The sequence below is a fragment of the Biomphalaria glabrata genome, chromosome 12 (assembly GCF_947242115.1).
Source record: "Biomphalaria glabrata chromosome 12, xgBioGlab47.1, whole genome shotgun sequence".
NCBI lineage: Eukaryota > Metazoa > Mollusca > Gastropoda > Planorbidae > Biomphalaria > Biomphalaria glabrata.
Genome location: NC_074722.1, coordinates 790,621 through 806,862, shown reverse-complemented (window position 1 = coordinate 806,862; position 16,242 = coordinate 790,621). Strand labels below are relative to the sequence as shown.

Below are 16,242 nucleotides of genomic sequence, written 5' to 3'. Positions count from 1 at the left end.
ATCTAGAGTCAATCACTGTTTAAGACAGCTTTTCATTAAATGAATAAACAAGAAAAACATTTTTAAAAATATATTATTTAAAAATTAATGTAATTGTATCCACTAGTTTGGATCAGTCATGTAAATTAAATCTGTAATAGATCTAGACCAACAACAATAAATCTGTGCAATTACCATTTGTTTTTGGTGAGCGCTAATTCATGCTTTTAGTTTTCTCAATACGCCATCATCCTATCACTTATGTTCAACGTGGGGGAGGGGAAGAGATACCTGGGTCATTTTACCCTAATAGGTTTTAAAAAACATTTAGATAAAAAAAAAGGGGGGGGGACGACCTGAATTAGAACTCATGGCTCACGCCTCCACAAGCTGGCGTACTAACCACTCAGCTAGCGAGGTGCTTATTACTATAGAAGTTGTATAGTTATGTATTGTTTGTTTCAAACTTACTTTTAAGAGGTGACCTATTAAAGGGACTAATTCAACTTACACCACCACTTCTTTCCCTTGTTCAAGATACCAAACAAAATAATTTATTACCAATAGTTAATTAACTAATTGGTTAATTCTTTTTTATTGATTCTTGTGTTGTTAAGTATAAAAAATAAATGTGCGAAATTGGTAAAATGTTTGACATGTTTCGGATGTTCCTTCAGAGTTGAAGATAGTTTACTTCCTAACCCAAACCTCCCGCAGGACGACGGGGGATGGGAGCGGGCAGGGTTGGAACCCTCGACCGTCGATAAATCCGAACGACAGTCCAGCGCGCAAACCGCACGACCAGGCAGCTTGATCCTAGTAATAACATTTTACCTGGCTGACAGTTACAAGAATGACTCGTGTAGCTGGCGTCAGTAAGTAAATTGACCCCCGATGTTTGGTCAACAGATTGTGTTTTACTGCTGTATCATCATGACAATGAAAGATCAATTCTTTCCTGGCCTGTAGATCTATGCATTTTTTTTTATTGATCTACACACATCGATAGAGTTAATGATGTGACTTTATATCGTGTGATTGATTTATACTGCACACATGTGTGTGTGAAAATTACACTGGTTCAATATCTTTTCAGTTTTGTAGATGTTATATACACTGTACTTCTGTCTGTTTGATTCTATAATTATGAAAGGTTGTGAAATATAATTTTTAATATGTTCATGTGTGTTGATATGTGTTGATGTGTGTTGATGTTGTAATGTGAAATGTCAGAAAGATTATTAATGTAAGAAATATACGCCCCAATGACATACACACAATCATGAATGATATACACACAATCATGAATGATAAACATACAATCATGAATGACATGCACACAATCATGAATGACGTACATACAATCATGAATGACATACACACAATCATGAATGATATACACAGAATTATGAATGACATACACACAATCATGGATGACATACACACAATCATGAATGAGATACACACAATCATGAATGACATACACACAATCATGGATGGCATACACACAATCATGAATGACATACACACAATCATGAATGACATACACACAATCATGAATGACATACACACAATCATGAATGACATACACACAATCATGAATAAGCACATTTACACACATACGATCCCACGCAGTCCCAAATTCAAGTTTCTATATGTTATGACAAGTTGTATTAATGCAAACATGGAGTTCCCCGAATCAACCACGAAAACCAACAGTACTATCAGCCAAGAAAACCAACAGTACTATCAACCAAGAAAACCAACAGTTCTATCAACCAAGAAAACCAACAGTTCTATCAACCAAGAAAACCAACAGTACTATCAACCAAGAAAACCAACAGTTCTATCAGCCAAGAAAACCAACAGTACTATCAACCAAGAAAACCAACAGTTCTATCAACCAAGAAAACCAACAGTACTATCAGCCAAGAAAACCAACAGTTCTATCAACCAAGAAAACCAACAGTACTATCAGCCAAGAAAACCAACAGTACAGTTTTTCCCTAAATAAACAAAAACCATAACAGTTTGGATAAGCGTAGCACATAATTATCTTTATGAATGGAAGAGCTCTAACCTATTAAATTTAAAAAAAAACCAATGTTATAGCGGGGTACTAAAGAGACACAATTAAGACTTCTGTCACCAAGAGAAAACAGGTTTGTCTCTCCCTAGAGACACTCAGCACGCTCTCTTTGTTGTTTATACACTTTGCGTTGAAACTAAGACTCAAGGGAGAGAATTCCTATTTAACTGACATATTTGTAAATAAATTTTACAAGTAGAACCAGTGGCGTAACGAGGAGGGGACGGTGGGACAGTTGCTTTGGACGTCGAGGGGCATATTGGGTGGGGGTGCACAAGGGGGTACCAAAACGTTATTTTAACCTATTTGAGAACTTCAATGGGACTGGATGAGGCGCGGTGGCTGAGTGGTAAAGCGCTTGGCTTCTGAACCGGAGGTCCCGGGTTCAAATCCTAGTGAAGACTGGGATTTTTACTTTTAGAGTCCACCCAGCCACCCAGATGATGTAAAGGTCATCTGTTTCTGTGGTTCAAAGTTAACAAGGGTGTCATGTAGCCAACACAACGCCCAAACCCCTGTACTTTTCCTTAGCCATTAGAGCAGGGTGGACTCATAGAGGCGCCCTACAGATCCTGAAATTAAAAATCTCACGTGCTATAAGATAAGTTTAGATACAAGGGAGTTAAGGAGTTTAAGAATGGGCAGCACTTAGCCATGAAATCATAAAACAAAAAAAACAACAAAAAAACTCCACATAATAAAGTAATGTAGGAACATAAACTTTGACACTTTATATTGATACGATGTTACTTAATAGAGTCCTTCATCCTCAGAATCGAATACAATGCCTTAGTTTCATTTTCTTGTAAAACGAAATCCCTTTCATTGATGTACTGTTCCTGAAGACAGACACAGAAGACGTAATGAAAAGCTAAAATAGGCGCCAGAGGGCAACGGCTTTGTCTGCATAAGTTGCGAGAAAATATGTAGGTCACGACTGGGTCTACATAGTCATGTGAATCACTGCACGCATCCTTAATCTTCGGAATCGAAGACATTGCCATTATTATCATTTTAATTTCTGATAAGCAAATAGCAAAGTTTTTTTGTTTTCTTCTAGTTTTGTTAGGAAGATAACTGGTGTTAACATGTTGAGTCGATTTGGAATAAAACATCTTGTACATTGTGATTTAAAGGTATTTGTTTTAAATCTTTGTTTTTTAATCATTTATTTGTATTGTATTATTAAAATTCGAAATTTCAGTCTAAGTCATCATAAAATCCATTCTTTTGTTGCTTTTGGTTTGCTATGAGAATGAAAAAATTCACACATTAAAAGTTATAATTTTGATTTAAATACTATTTTGAACCCCTTCCCATCCCAGACTTCCATGGTCCGTCTACGCCTCTGTTTTTTTTTGGTTACTGAACCTTATATTTAGCTCAAAGGGTGTCTGTAGATGGGATGTGTGGCCAAGTACGCTTGAGGTCCGAAGCTATACACTCGACTCGAGCAGAGTTGTGTTTACTGAGCGCCTAAAGGCATCATGGAAAAAACATGATTACCCCCCCCCCCCCCCCAAATCCAACTGGGGGCACAGATGAGATTGAACCATGGCGCTTTAAGCATAAAAGTTGCGTAATATAAAAGCTATTCTTTAAAAAAAAATAATAATTCTTCGAATCAATTTTAAAACTGTTCGCTTTTTTATGTGTTTCGTAAAGGCATGAAAGTTCATGGTGAAAGTTCATGACATATTTTTTTGAAGAGATGGTAGCTGTCGATGTCTTTGTGCCAGTGAAGTATTATCATACCAGCATGTGAAGGCACAGGTATTTAGACTACAGATTATTGGTGTATATAAAAAAAAAAGTTGAATTATTGTTTTTGTCAGTTTTGAGCTTAATAAAGATTATTATTATGTTAGAAATGAACGAGTAGTCATTCTCTGGCACTGCCAGGGTCGAGTTTCGCTAAAGAGAAACAAAATTCATCGTAGTCCCTTTAACAGTTTCCACTGAGGAATTTTCTGGTGATGTGGCAGGTCTGCAGCAGTACCGCCCTCTGACAGGCAACGAAGATGTTCCTAGGAATGTTAAGGGCCTTGAAGGTGTCTGTGAGGTCGGTTGTTATTATCCCCTCGGTTGATATAACAATGGGGTATATTGTTATTTTGGACAATTTCCATAGACGCTTAATCTCCAAGCCTAGGTTCCCATATTATTATTATTATTATTATTATGAGATAGCAAAATCGTTGACGGTACGCAAATCTAAAAATCTTACATAAAGCTTGAAAACTAATTTTTTTAAAGAAGATAAATTTTTATTCATAAATGCTTACACCTTTTAATTTAATTGTATAGTTATGTAAAAATACTTAATGAAATTACGTCTTGTATTCTGGACTCTTACAGAGTTTACATATAATGTGACAGTCCTCTCCAGGAGGGCTTTAAAAGAGGCAAACAAAAGTGGCCAAAGGATACCTAAGATGACCAAGCTAAATTTGAGAAACGCAAATGCTGAGGTCCTTTAAAAAAAAAAAAGAGTCCTCACCAACTTTGAACTCCCTCCTGTTATGTAACCCATCAGCAATCAATTGTACACAATGTTACGTCATAATTCCTTAGTCTAAACAAACGCACACACACACACGCACCATAACACTTAATTAATTAACATTCAACAATTAAATGATGGGCAGCTAGTCTGATAAACAAAAGCAATAGCTATCAGTTGTACACAGTTGTTTCTGAATCCTCTGCCAGTAGTCAACATTTAGTCTAAAGAGCGGAATTGGTCTGCGCTGTCCAATTTCCAATTTAAAAAAAATAAAAAGATGAAATTGATTTTTTAAAATAAATTCCGTAATTTTATTCTTTCGCTGTTTATTTTTTAGTTTTCTATTTCCTTTGGGGCCACCAAATTCACTTCGCCTAGGGCCTACATTTATCTAAGTCCGGCCCTGGAATTTGTACAAAACATCAATCGATCCAAAAATTAACCAAGTTATTTATAAATTAGTGATAATTAATAAATTTTGTTTGTTATAGAAATAGGGAAATAAATCTTACAGTATCGAGTGATATTTGCTGTAAATGTGCAGTTCTTTCCCGTATATCAGCTTTTATTATTAAGTATTTTTTTCTTGTTTTTATTTCAATTTTTTTTTTTTTTTTGTTTTTGTTTGAAAAGGTTGAATAGTGGGCTGAAGACTCCCAAGAGAAGGTTTCCTGTACCCGAGAATAAGTAACGTCTGTATTATATAAGAAAAGATAAGATAAGAATACACCAAGAGTTCTACAGCGTCACACCTCATCCCTTATTCTTTAGCTGGCCAATAACACAAACGCGCAGATCAATTCAACATTATCAACACTCGCACCGAAAAAAAATTCAGCACTCCATCCGACAAGTTGATGACGACTTTAATGGAGACCACGAGACACATTCTGTTTAGTCAAGGGGAGGCAACGACTATCTCAAATAAATAAGCGTTTCCCAAACTGTGTTCCGCGGAACCCTGGTGTTCCGCGCGGCCTGAATAGGTGCTCCAAGAACTACTGGAATAATTAACTAAAAGGTGAATTGATCTCTCTAAAAAAATTAAGCAAAGTGTTCCGCTTAATACTCAGAATGTGCAAAGTGTTCCGCTTAATACTCAGAATGAGCAAAGTGTTCCGCTTAATACTCAGAATGTGCAAAGTGTTCCGCTTAATACTCAGAATGTGCGAAGTGTTCCGTTTAATACTCAGAATGTGCAAAGTGTTCCGCTTAATACTCAGAATGTGCAAAGTGTTCCGCTTAATACTCAGAATGTGCGAAGTGTTCCGTTGAGGAAAAAATTGTGGGAAACACTGAAAGAGATGTATAACTGTACATCAATAAACACATACAACTTTTATATAGGTTTAATTCAAGTCACTTTTCCTCGTGTGCGCTTGCTTAAGCCTGTGTTGGTGTGTAAGTAAGTTCTGTGTATGCTGGGTTTAAAAAACAAGAATGAAACTTGATCTGGATTTCTAAAAGCCACCTTCATTTGACGCTCGAAAAGTGCTACACCACGTGCTTTGCTTATAATGTTATAATGTTATAGATCTTATAATGTTATAGATCTTATTATAATGTTATAGATCTTATAAAGTTATAATGTTATAGATCTAGATTTCTAAAAGCCACCTTCATTTGAGGCTCGAAAACTACCACACCACATGTTTTGCTTATAATATTATAATGTTATAGATACTATAATGTTAGATATCTTATTATAATGTTATAGATCTTATAAAGTTATAATGCTATAGATCTAGATATCTAAAAGCCACCTTCATTTGAGGCTCGAAAATTACCACACCACATGTTTTGCTTATAATGTTATCATGTTATAGATCTTATAATGTTATAGATCTTATAATGTTATACAATTCTTATAAAATGTGTATCTACCTCAAGCAATGACATGTTCTAGGAAGAGATACATAACTTACACACGAAAACCTGTAAGTATTCGATACCTGGTCGTGCGGTTTGCGCGCTGGACTGTCGTTCACATTTATCGATGGTCGAGGGTTCAAACCCTGCCCGCTCCCATCCCCCGTCGTCCTGCGGGAGGTTTGGACTAGGAAGTAATTATCTTCGACTCTGAAGGAACATCCGAAACATGTAAAACATTTTACAAAATTGTTTGTTTTCAATTCGCCTCTTTTAAAAAAAAAGTAAAATTTCCCTTTCAGGCTTGCGATCTATGGGGTCGATGGTGTTAAGGTCATCTGTTTCTCTGGCCAGGGTGTCATGTGGTCAGCACAATGACCAACTGCCTTTACTTTTCCCCAACTAAAGTAAGGTACCCATTAGAGTTGGGTGTCATGTGGTCAGCACAATGACCAACTGCCTTTACTTTTCTCCAACTAAAGTAAGGTACCCATAAGAGTTGGGTGTCATGTGGTCAGCACAATGACCAAATGCCTTTACTTTCCCCAACTAAAGTAAGGTACCCATTAGAGTTGGGTGTCATGTGGTCAGCACAATGACCAACTGCCTTTACTTTTCCCCAACTAAAGTAAGGTACCCATTAGAGTTGGGTGTCATGTGGTCAGCACAATGACCAAATGCCTTTACTTTCCCCAACTAAAGTAAGGTACCCATTAGAGTTGGGTGTCATGTGGTCAGCACAATGACCAAATGCCTTTACTTTCCCCAACTAAAGTAAGGTACCCATTAGAGTTGGGTGTCATGTGGTCAGCACAATGACCAAATGCCTTTACTTTCCCCAACTAAAGTAAGGTACCCATTAGAGTTGGGTGTCATGTGGTCAGCACAATGACCAAATGCCTTTACTTTCCCCAACTAAAGTAAGGTACCCATTAGAGTTGGGTGTCATGTGGTCAGCACAATGACCAACTGCCTTTACTTTTCTCCAACTAAAGTAAGGTACCCATTAGAGTTGGGTGTCATGTGGTCAGCACAATGACCAACTGCCTTTACTTTTCTCCAACTAAAGTAAGGTACCCATTAGAGTTGGGTGTCATGTGGTCAGCACAATGACCAACTGCCTTTAATTTTCTCCAACTAAAGTAAGGTACCCATTAGAGTTGGGTGTCATGTGGTCAGCACAATGACCAACTGCCGTTACTTTTCTCCAACTAAAGTAAGGTACCCATTAGAGTTGGGTGTCATGTGGTCAGCACAATGACCAACTGCCTTTACTTTCTCCAACTAAAGTAAGGTACCCATTAGAGTTGGGTGGACTCAGAGCCGCCCTAAAAATCCTAAAATTCAAAATCCCAGTCTTAGCCGAGATTCGACCCCAGAACACCAGCTTCGGAAGCCAAGCGCTTAACCACTCAGACACTGCGCCCTCCTGCTGTGTTACAGTTTGTCCTATACATTTTTAAGAAAAAAAATGAGATCCATTGTCCAGAATAATAAGTGGCTAAGTGGTCATCTGCCCTATAGATCGCCAAGGTCTGAAAAGAGTACTTTACTATCTGAACGAAGTGGTCGTCTCCTTTCAATTTTGGACTAAAACAGAAAGATTTTAAAAAACTCCTTCGTCCCACTATCGGTCAGAGTGTTACAAGATCAGCTGTCGTCATCGAGAAGTCCATAGAAGTCTAATTCATAAAGCGCTGGTTGTGAGTGTGTATGTGTTTCGCGTGTGAATGTTGTTCATATTTGCATGTATGCTGTTATTGTTACAGTAGTTACGCTGAAGTGGTCAATTGTAGTCAAATTGAATTTCCATTTGATCGGACCAATAAAAATGATCTTATCTTATCTTATCTTTATCACCCAAAACTCTTACTCTTGTCATCGAAACGTAACTATCTTTCTGTTATGAAGCCATTTTGAAGTAGGCCGTTTTGAAGCGGTCCCTTTTGGCGCGATAGCTGCTGGCGATAATTGATATATCACATTTTCTTTAAAGATAATCTTTTTTTCACTTTACTGTACTATAGTAGGCCTACAGTGGTTCCCAAACTTTTTCTTTAACGGAACACTTCGCACATTTGGAGAATTTAGCGGATTACTTTGCTTCTTTTTACAACGCTAATTTCTGATGTCTGGTGCTTATTTCTGATGTTTGATGTCTGATTGTCTTAAATCTGATGTCTTATGTCTGATGTCTTATGTATGATGTCTTATGTATGATGTCTGGTGTCTTATGTCTGATGTCTTACGTCTGATGTCTCATGTCTAACGTCTGATGTCTTTTGCCTTATGTCTAATGTCTTATGTCTGAGGTCTTACAGCTGATGTCTTACGTCTGATGTCTTACGGCTGATGTCTGATGTCTTATGTCTGAGGTCTTATGGCTGATGTCTTATGTCTGATGTCTTATGTCTGATGTCTTATGTATGATGTATGATGTCCTTTGTCTTATGTCTAATGTCTTATGTCTGATGTCTTATGTTTGATGTCTTATATCTTATGTCTTATGTTTTATGTCTTATGTTTTAGTCTGATGTCTGATGTCTTACGTCCTACATCTTATGTCTTACATCTTATGTCTTACATCTTATGTCTTACGTCTTACATCTTATGTCTTACATCTTATGTCTTACATCTTATGCCTTACGTCTTACATCTGATGTCTTATGTCTTTTGTATTATGTCTGATGCCTTACGTCTTACATCTGATGTCTCACATCTGATGTCTTATGTCTGATGCCTTACGTCTTACATCTGATGTCTTATGTCTGATGCCTTACGTCTGATGTCTTATGTCTTACATCTGATATCTGATGTCTTACGTCTGATGTCTTATGTCTTACATCTGATGTTTGATGTCTTACGTCTGATGTCTTACGTCTGATGTCTTATGTCTTACGTCTGATGTCTTATGTCTTACGTCTGATGTCTTATGTCTTACGTCTGATGTCTCATGTCTTACGTCTGATGTCTTATGTCTTACGTCTGATGTCTGATGTCTTACGTCTGATGTCTTATGTCTTACATCATATGTCTGATGTCTTACGTCTGATGTCTTACGTCTGATATCTTACGTCTGATGTCTTATGTCTTACGTCTGATGTCTTATGTCTTACGTCTGATGTCTCATGTCTTACGTCTGATCTCTCATGTCTTACGTCTGATGTCTTATGTCTTACGTCTGATGTCTGATGTCTTATGTCTTACATCTGATGTCTGATGTCTTACGTCTGATGTGTTACGTCTGATGTCTTATGTCTTACGTCTGATGTCTGATGTCTTATGTCTTACGTCTGATGTCTCATGTCTTACGTCTGATGTCTTATGTCTTACGTCTGATGTCTGATGTCTTATGTCTTACATCTGATGTCTGATGTCTTACGTCTGATGTGTTACGTCTGATGTCTTATGTCTTACGTCTTACGTCTGATGTCTGATGTCTTATGTCTTACGTCTGATGTCTCATGTCTTACGTCTGATGTCTTATGTCTTACGTCTGATGTCTGATGTCTTACGTCTGATGTCTTATGTCTTACATCCGATGTCTGATGTCTTACGTCTGATGTCTTACGTCTGATGTCTTACGTCTGATGTCTTATGTCTTACTTCTGATGTCTTATGTCTTACGTCTGATGTCTCATGTCTTACGTCTGTTGTCTTATGTCTACTTGGTGCTAGAACCACATAGCTCACGAAGCTGTGGAGACAGACGGAAAAACGTCATCTCATGAGTCAATGCTGAGAAAGTTTCTCGTGACGTGTTGTGTTCCCATTGGTTGGGGACTTGGAACATATAGATAGCCGTACACATATGTACACACAAATACACACTCCTACACACACAAACTTATATATATATATATATATATATATATATATACTAGCCTTATAGGACCCGCGGCCTGCGGGCCTTAGTTAGGGTTGAGTTTAGGTCTTCTTATGTCAAACGGGAAGCGTGGTCGAGAGGCCAAGAGCGCTTGAAGGGGGCTCGAGGTTCGACACCCGACTCGGGCAGAGTTGCGTTTACTGAGCGCACGGAAAACCAACTCCTAGATACCCCCTCCCCCCCACCGGTCCACAAATGAGACTGGACCAAAAGCGCTCTGAGCATGCTGTAAGCATGAAAGTAGCGCTATATAAAAGCTATAATAATAATAATAATAAAAACGTGGAGAATGTTCCCTTGACATTTGTTAAAATTTTGCCACTGAAAGTAAAGTTAAAACGTTTCGTTACTTAATAGAAGTACAATTAGGTACTTTTTCTCTATTTCGGCGCCCCCCCCCCCCCCCCCCCCGTTGTGGGAGTGAGATTTAACATACTCTACGGTCTTCGCCATGACGCAAAGAACATTCATGCCATGTTTTAATCAAGATTGGTCAAACGGTTTTGATTTCGATTTCGGGACATAGATACATACAGGACATACACATGCATAACGTATCAACATCACATGTTTTCCGTACTCCGGATACACCCGAAAATATATTCATAGTTATCCGCCATTGATAATTATAATGAATTATAAACTAAACTTTCTGTTCTGCTTAAAAGTAGTGATTTCTGTAATCTTTCTGAGCTCAATGGGGAGCGAGCTGTAATTCTTTGGTCGACGCATTGCAAAATGCATCACTTCTTAAATTTCACATCTAATATTAATGTGGAAAGAAAAAATTATGCAGATTTTATGAACTAAAAAAGTTAGCTAATTGCTCAAGTTAAAAAATGTGTCAAATTAAAATATTTTTATTTGGCTACAAGAATCGGATTCTTGTGTTAATACGTTAGGCATGAATCTACCATGGACAACCTAATTATCGTTAACCATAATAGTTGAGAAGAAATGGAACTAACGTATTTAAATTAAATGTTTTTGGCAATGTAATCTTCTACTGAACAAAAAAAAGTCAAAACGAATATCACATTTAACGCATTTATCTTTTTTTTTTTCCAATTTTATCTGAACGAAAGAGTTTTGAACATTGAACCTGTTAGTACTCACCGTTTGTCTAGAATAACTAAACAGATTTCACGATCGAAGCGGCAGTGGTAAATAAATGGATGGCTGCCTGGTCGTGCGGTTTGCGCGCTGGACTGTCGTTCGGATTTATCGACGGTCGAGGGTTCAAACCCTGCCCGCTCCCATTCCCCCCGTCGTCCTGCGGGAGGTTTGGACTAGGAAGTAAACAATCTTCAACTCTGAAGGAACATCCGAAACATGTAAAACATTTTACAAACAAACATTTTAAATACTGATGTTAAATTATCGTTTTATGGTATATCACAGAATGTTACCTTTTTTTTTTTCCTCTGCACCTTTTACTTTAAAGATTTAATTCTACAAAATTCACAGATTTTTTTTTGTTACAATGTTATACTTCAGTATAAAGTACCGCTTGTTTAGTAAGTTTACTTAGAAGTTAAAATTAATCTGATGGTGCAAAATAATTGGTTAGAATTTGGCTGCTCAGAATCCGGAAAGGGGGGGGTGCACCACCCTGCACCCCCCCCTTGCGGTCGACTATGTCTTAAATAGATTCTCAGGGTGAATATGAGAACCAGTTTATCAATACGTTGTTTCTACTTTTTAATCGTTCAATACAAGTGTTGGGGGCGGGGGTAGTGGCGTAGCTGGGGTGGGGGGGGCAGGTCCAGATTTGAAAATCCCACTTCAGAGGGGGGCCCCAAATGAGTGTCCGAAATGTGTTTTTTACATTAAATATTACATATTACGCCATCATCTCATGTCATAATGTCGAATATAAAAATGCAGGGGCCCCTCTAAAGAGGTCAAGCCCCCCCCCCTCCGCGGGCCCCCAAAATCCCTAGTGGGGAGTATTATTTTTATTTAAAAAAAAAATGTTTCGTCCAGTTATTCTCTGAGGCACGAGTACGGTGGCTTGATGACGTAGAGACAGATCAAGACCAGCTAAATGTCCGGATCTGGAGACATAAAGCACAGGAAATATCAGAATGGAGAGATGTGCCAAAACAGGTCAGAGCCCTCCATGGGCTGTAGCGCCAGTGGGATGTATGGTTGATATGTATCCCACAATACAGCGATACAATTGGAATGACTTATCACTTTTCATTTATGGATGAGAAAGCAGTACATAGCCTTTTGAATATTTTGATATTTTACTTTGGAGGTTAGAGGAACCAGGCACTTCCTGTTTGGCCTCGCTTTTCTTTCAGAGCTAAGACCGATGCCATTTTGTTTTGCTGTCCATCGCGTTCTTAGCCACCAGTTGTCTCGATCTCCACCTAGTGCTGTCTAGGGCAGGGGTTCTCACTTGTGGACCATTTGTCAGGGGTCGCCTAAGACCATCGAAAATATGAATTGTTATTGTCTACCCTACAACTCTGTATTTGTGTATGGGGGGGGGGGTCGCGGCATAGTGGGGGATTGTAAAAAGGGGTCGCCGAGCTTAAAAGGTTGAGAACCGCTGGTCTAGGGTTATGTCAACGTCAACGCCCACTGCTTTAAGGCCTGGTGTGTACCTCTACGCACAGTGGCTGAGTGGTAAAGCGCTTGGCTTCCAAACCAAGGGGTCAACGGTTCGAATCCTGGTGAAAACCGGCATTTTAAACTTTGGAATCTTTATGGTACCTCTGAGTCCACCCAGCTCTAATTACTTCCTGACATTAGTTGGGGAAAAGTAAAAGCGGTTGGTCGTTGTGCTGGCCACATGACACCATTGTTAACCTAGGGTCACAGAAACAGATGACCTTTACATCATCTGCCCTATAGATCGCTAAGTCTGGAAGGGGAAATTTACTAACTTTACTATGTACCGCTACAATAATTAGTAAACATTACTAAGTGACATATATTTATAATATCTTACAATGGCCATATATACGACAGATACAATCTTATCTAAAAAAAACAAACGTATCATTAAATATAATCACGCATACATTTCTTAATTCTTCTTATCTTATCTTATCTAATCTAATCTAATCTTATCTTATCTTATCTTATATAATTCTAACGATATATTGATTTAATAAATCCAGTTTATTCTCTATCTGTTCTAGCACTAACAAGCGATCAACTTTGCCAGACACAAATGTCCAGTCCGTACAGGAAACTCTGCCTGACCACTTCTCTACTGACCAGTGCGATAGGCTTCATTACATTCATGTACTGGACCTCTTTGACCAGTCCAGCCCAACCTTTCAAAACTCAGACGCTAAGTGCGAAAAACAATTTAAGCTTGCAAATGAATGTAAACATATCAAAACCGCAATTACAGAAGCCTACCCAAACGGATAAGACTATTTATAGCTTTTCTAATCTTCAAGAAGAGGTTGAAACACTGTCGGAAACATTACTCAGTAAACTAAAAAACTATCGTCAAAGTAAAAATGTGGTATTCAAACCAACCTGTCAAGGTAAGCGATACCGCAGTAACAGCTGCGACGGAAGTGATCACTGCTTGCAAACACAGCTTCCGCTAGATCCAGTAGACCGTGTGGCCCAGCTGGTAACGCCGGAGAGGCTCAGACTAACCCAACAGCACCGCAAAGCGCTCCAGGAGATGGGGAATAGCGTCAGGGCGCGCTACGACGTCATTATTGTGACAGCAGCGTCTTCCAACCACTTTCTAGAGACGCAGGCGCTCCTCAAAAATATCCACGCCAACGTCTTCCCCTATCTGCGAAACTATTCTTTAATCTTCTACGACATTGGCTTGACCACTTCAGAAAGATCCGCCATGCAGAAGTTTTGCAGGTGTACAGTGTTGGACTTCCCGTTCCACAAATTTCCAAACTTCACCTCACAACTTCGGTGCTACTCATGGAAGCCAGTCATCATTAAATCTCAGCTCCCCAACGCCAACGTTGTCGTCTGGGCAGACGCGTCTGTCAGATTCATCAAAGGCGCCATCACCGCCTTCGTGGGCAGCGCCCGGCAGCATGGGCTCCAGCTCGGGGGCAGTTACTCGTGCTCGTCGATTCGAACAGCGCGAAGCATGTATCATTACTTCGGTGATGAGCCGTGTGCTTATTTCTGCTTAGGTCAAGCCAAGGCAACTGTTGGCGTGTATCACAATGAGTATTTCGTGGACAGAGCCATCCTGGAACCATGGGTGGCCTGCGCCTTGAGCCAGGACTGCATGTGTCCTACTGATCTTCCCAACACAGGCTGTTCCAAGGCCAAGGTCATCGAAGCGCAACTTTCCAACCTCAATCAACCAATCATGTACGGGGTGTGTCACCGCTTCGACCAATCAGCGATCAGTATCATCATTCATAAACTCTACCAAAACTACTATAAACAAATTTTCATTAACAATCACCCGTTTTGTCAAATCTTGCGGAGGGACACAGAAAAGTATTTCCCCGAAGAAGATAATGTCGATGACTGATAGCTTAGTCGTAAAAACTAAAAACTGTATATATTAAGTTATATATATTTATTTCAAACAATCAGTGCCTTAAGTTTGCTCTACGCTAACGATGCGTGCCAACTACAAGTCAATCAGCCCTAGACTCGATCTACACTTTAGATCAGGGGTTCTCAACCTGTGGGTCGCGACCCCCTTGGGGGTCGATTGACGATTTGCCAGGGGTCGCCAAAGACCATCGAAAAAAATGCATTGTTTCTGTCTATTCTTCTATTGCTGTGTGTGTTTGCCGGTGGGGGGGGGGGGTCGCGGCAGTGTGGGGGATTGTAAAAAAGGGGTCGCCGAGCATAAAAGGTTGAGAACCGCTGCTTTAGATCTACTTCCGAGGCGAAGTTACACAATAATAGATGCTTACAAAACTAGCCTGTGATGTATCAATGCGCCTTTGTGTTGTTCAGGGTCGTAGACTTATAGCACCAGACTGCTGGTAGACAGCTAAACTGCAGCAGGCATATTGAATATTTCCTTATAAAACTTGGAGAAAACTTGAAAAAAACTTATTTTGTAATTTGTAAACAAAACTACATAGAACTTTTATTGCAATATAATATCACAATATATTATTATGTTGTATTACAATATGTAATTACATTATAAACTTGAGATAAAATGATATCAATGCAGTAGACTTGAGTAATAATATAAAATGGTATTTTAAACGAAATCTAACTCGCCACAATAGCACTTCTTTTCAGTCTCATGTTCTGGAGTCGTCTCCCCTAACCGAGACCGCTGACGACAATGCTACTTATCTTGCATTATCCACAACCATTTGCTCCCCACGTCACCATAGAAACGCACACACACACACCATAACACTCAGCACCAAAGATTAAAAAAAAAAAGGGTCTTTGAGTCTAAGAGACTGTTGCAAGGTTTGGTAGTTGATGTGTAGATTGACGTCATCTCACAACTTGCAGTTTAATAACCAATAGAAATTTAGTCTATTTTGACCTAAGTGACCTATATACATATTAACTAGTTTATTAGTTGAGTTTACGTAGAACAATGTTTTTTTTTAGAGATGTGTTATTAATCTCTTCAGAATTTGTGTCAAATATGGTTAAAACCGAAATAATCTTCTTATATGATTACATAGCATTTGAAGAATCAACAATATAAAGTGAAGAAGCAAAGAGCAGTGTTTACTAGACTTTTTTTTTCGGTCTGTGGGTCCTATACATGTCTGCATGTCTGTCACAAACCATATTAATCAATGGAACCTAGCCCTGAGTCTTTTTTATGGCCTGACTCTTCATTATGCCCTGGCATTTCATTATGCCAAAGCTCTTCATTATACCATGACTTCATTATGCCATGACTCTCCATTATGCCATGAATCTCCATTATACCATGACTCTTCATTATGCCATGACTCTCTATTA

The 16,242-nt window shown here is 38.8% G+C and overlaps 1 protein-coding gene across 1 annotated transcript; it reads left to right on the top strand.

Annotated features, from left to right (window-relative positions):
- The first annotated feature begins 5,881 nt into the window (after window positions 1–5,881).
- LOC106074391 (uncharacterized) lies at window positions 5,882–15,302 on the top strand. Its single transcript, XM_056005216.1, has 2 exons — window positions 5,882–6,065; window positions 13,485–15,302. Exon 2 carries the CDS (start codon window positions 13,517–13,519, stop codon window positions 14,816–14,818), a length of 1,302 nt encoding a protein of 433 aa, XP_055861191.1. The 5' UTR covers window positions 5,882–6,065; window positions 13,485–13,516; the 3' UTR covers window positions 14,819–15,302.
- Window positions 15,303–16,242: the final 940 nt, after the last annotated feature.

What these genes read in the sequence shown, in the direction of transcription:
- LOC106074391 (XM_056005216.1), top strand. Translation starts at nt 13,517, where the DNA reads ATGTCCAGTCCGTACAGGAAACTCTGCCTGACCACTTCTCTACTGACC.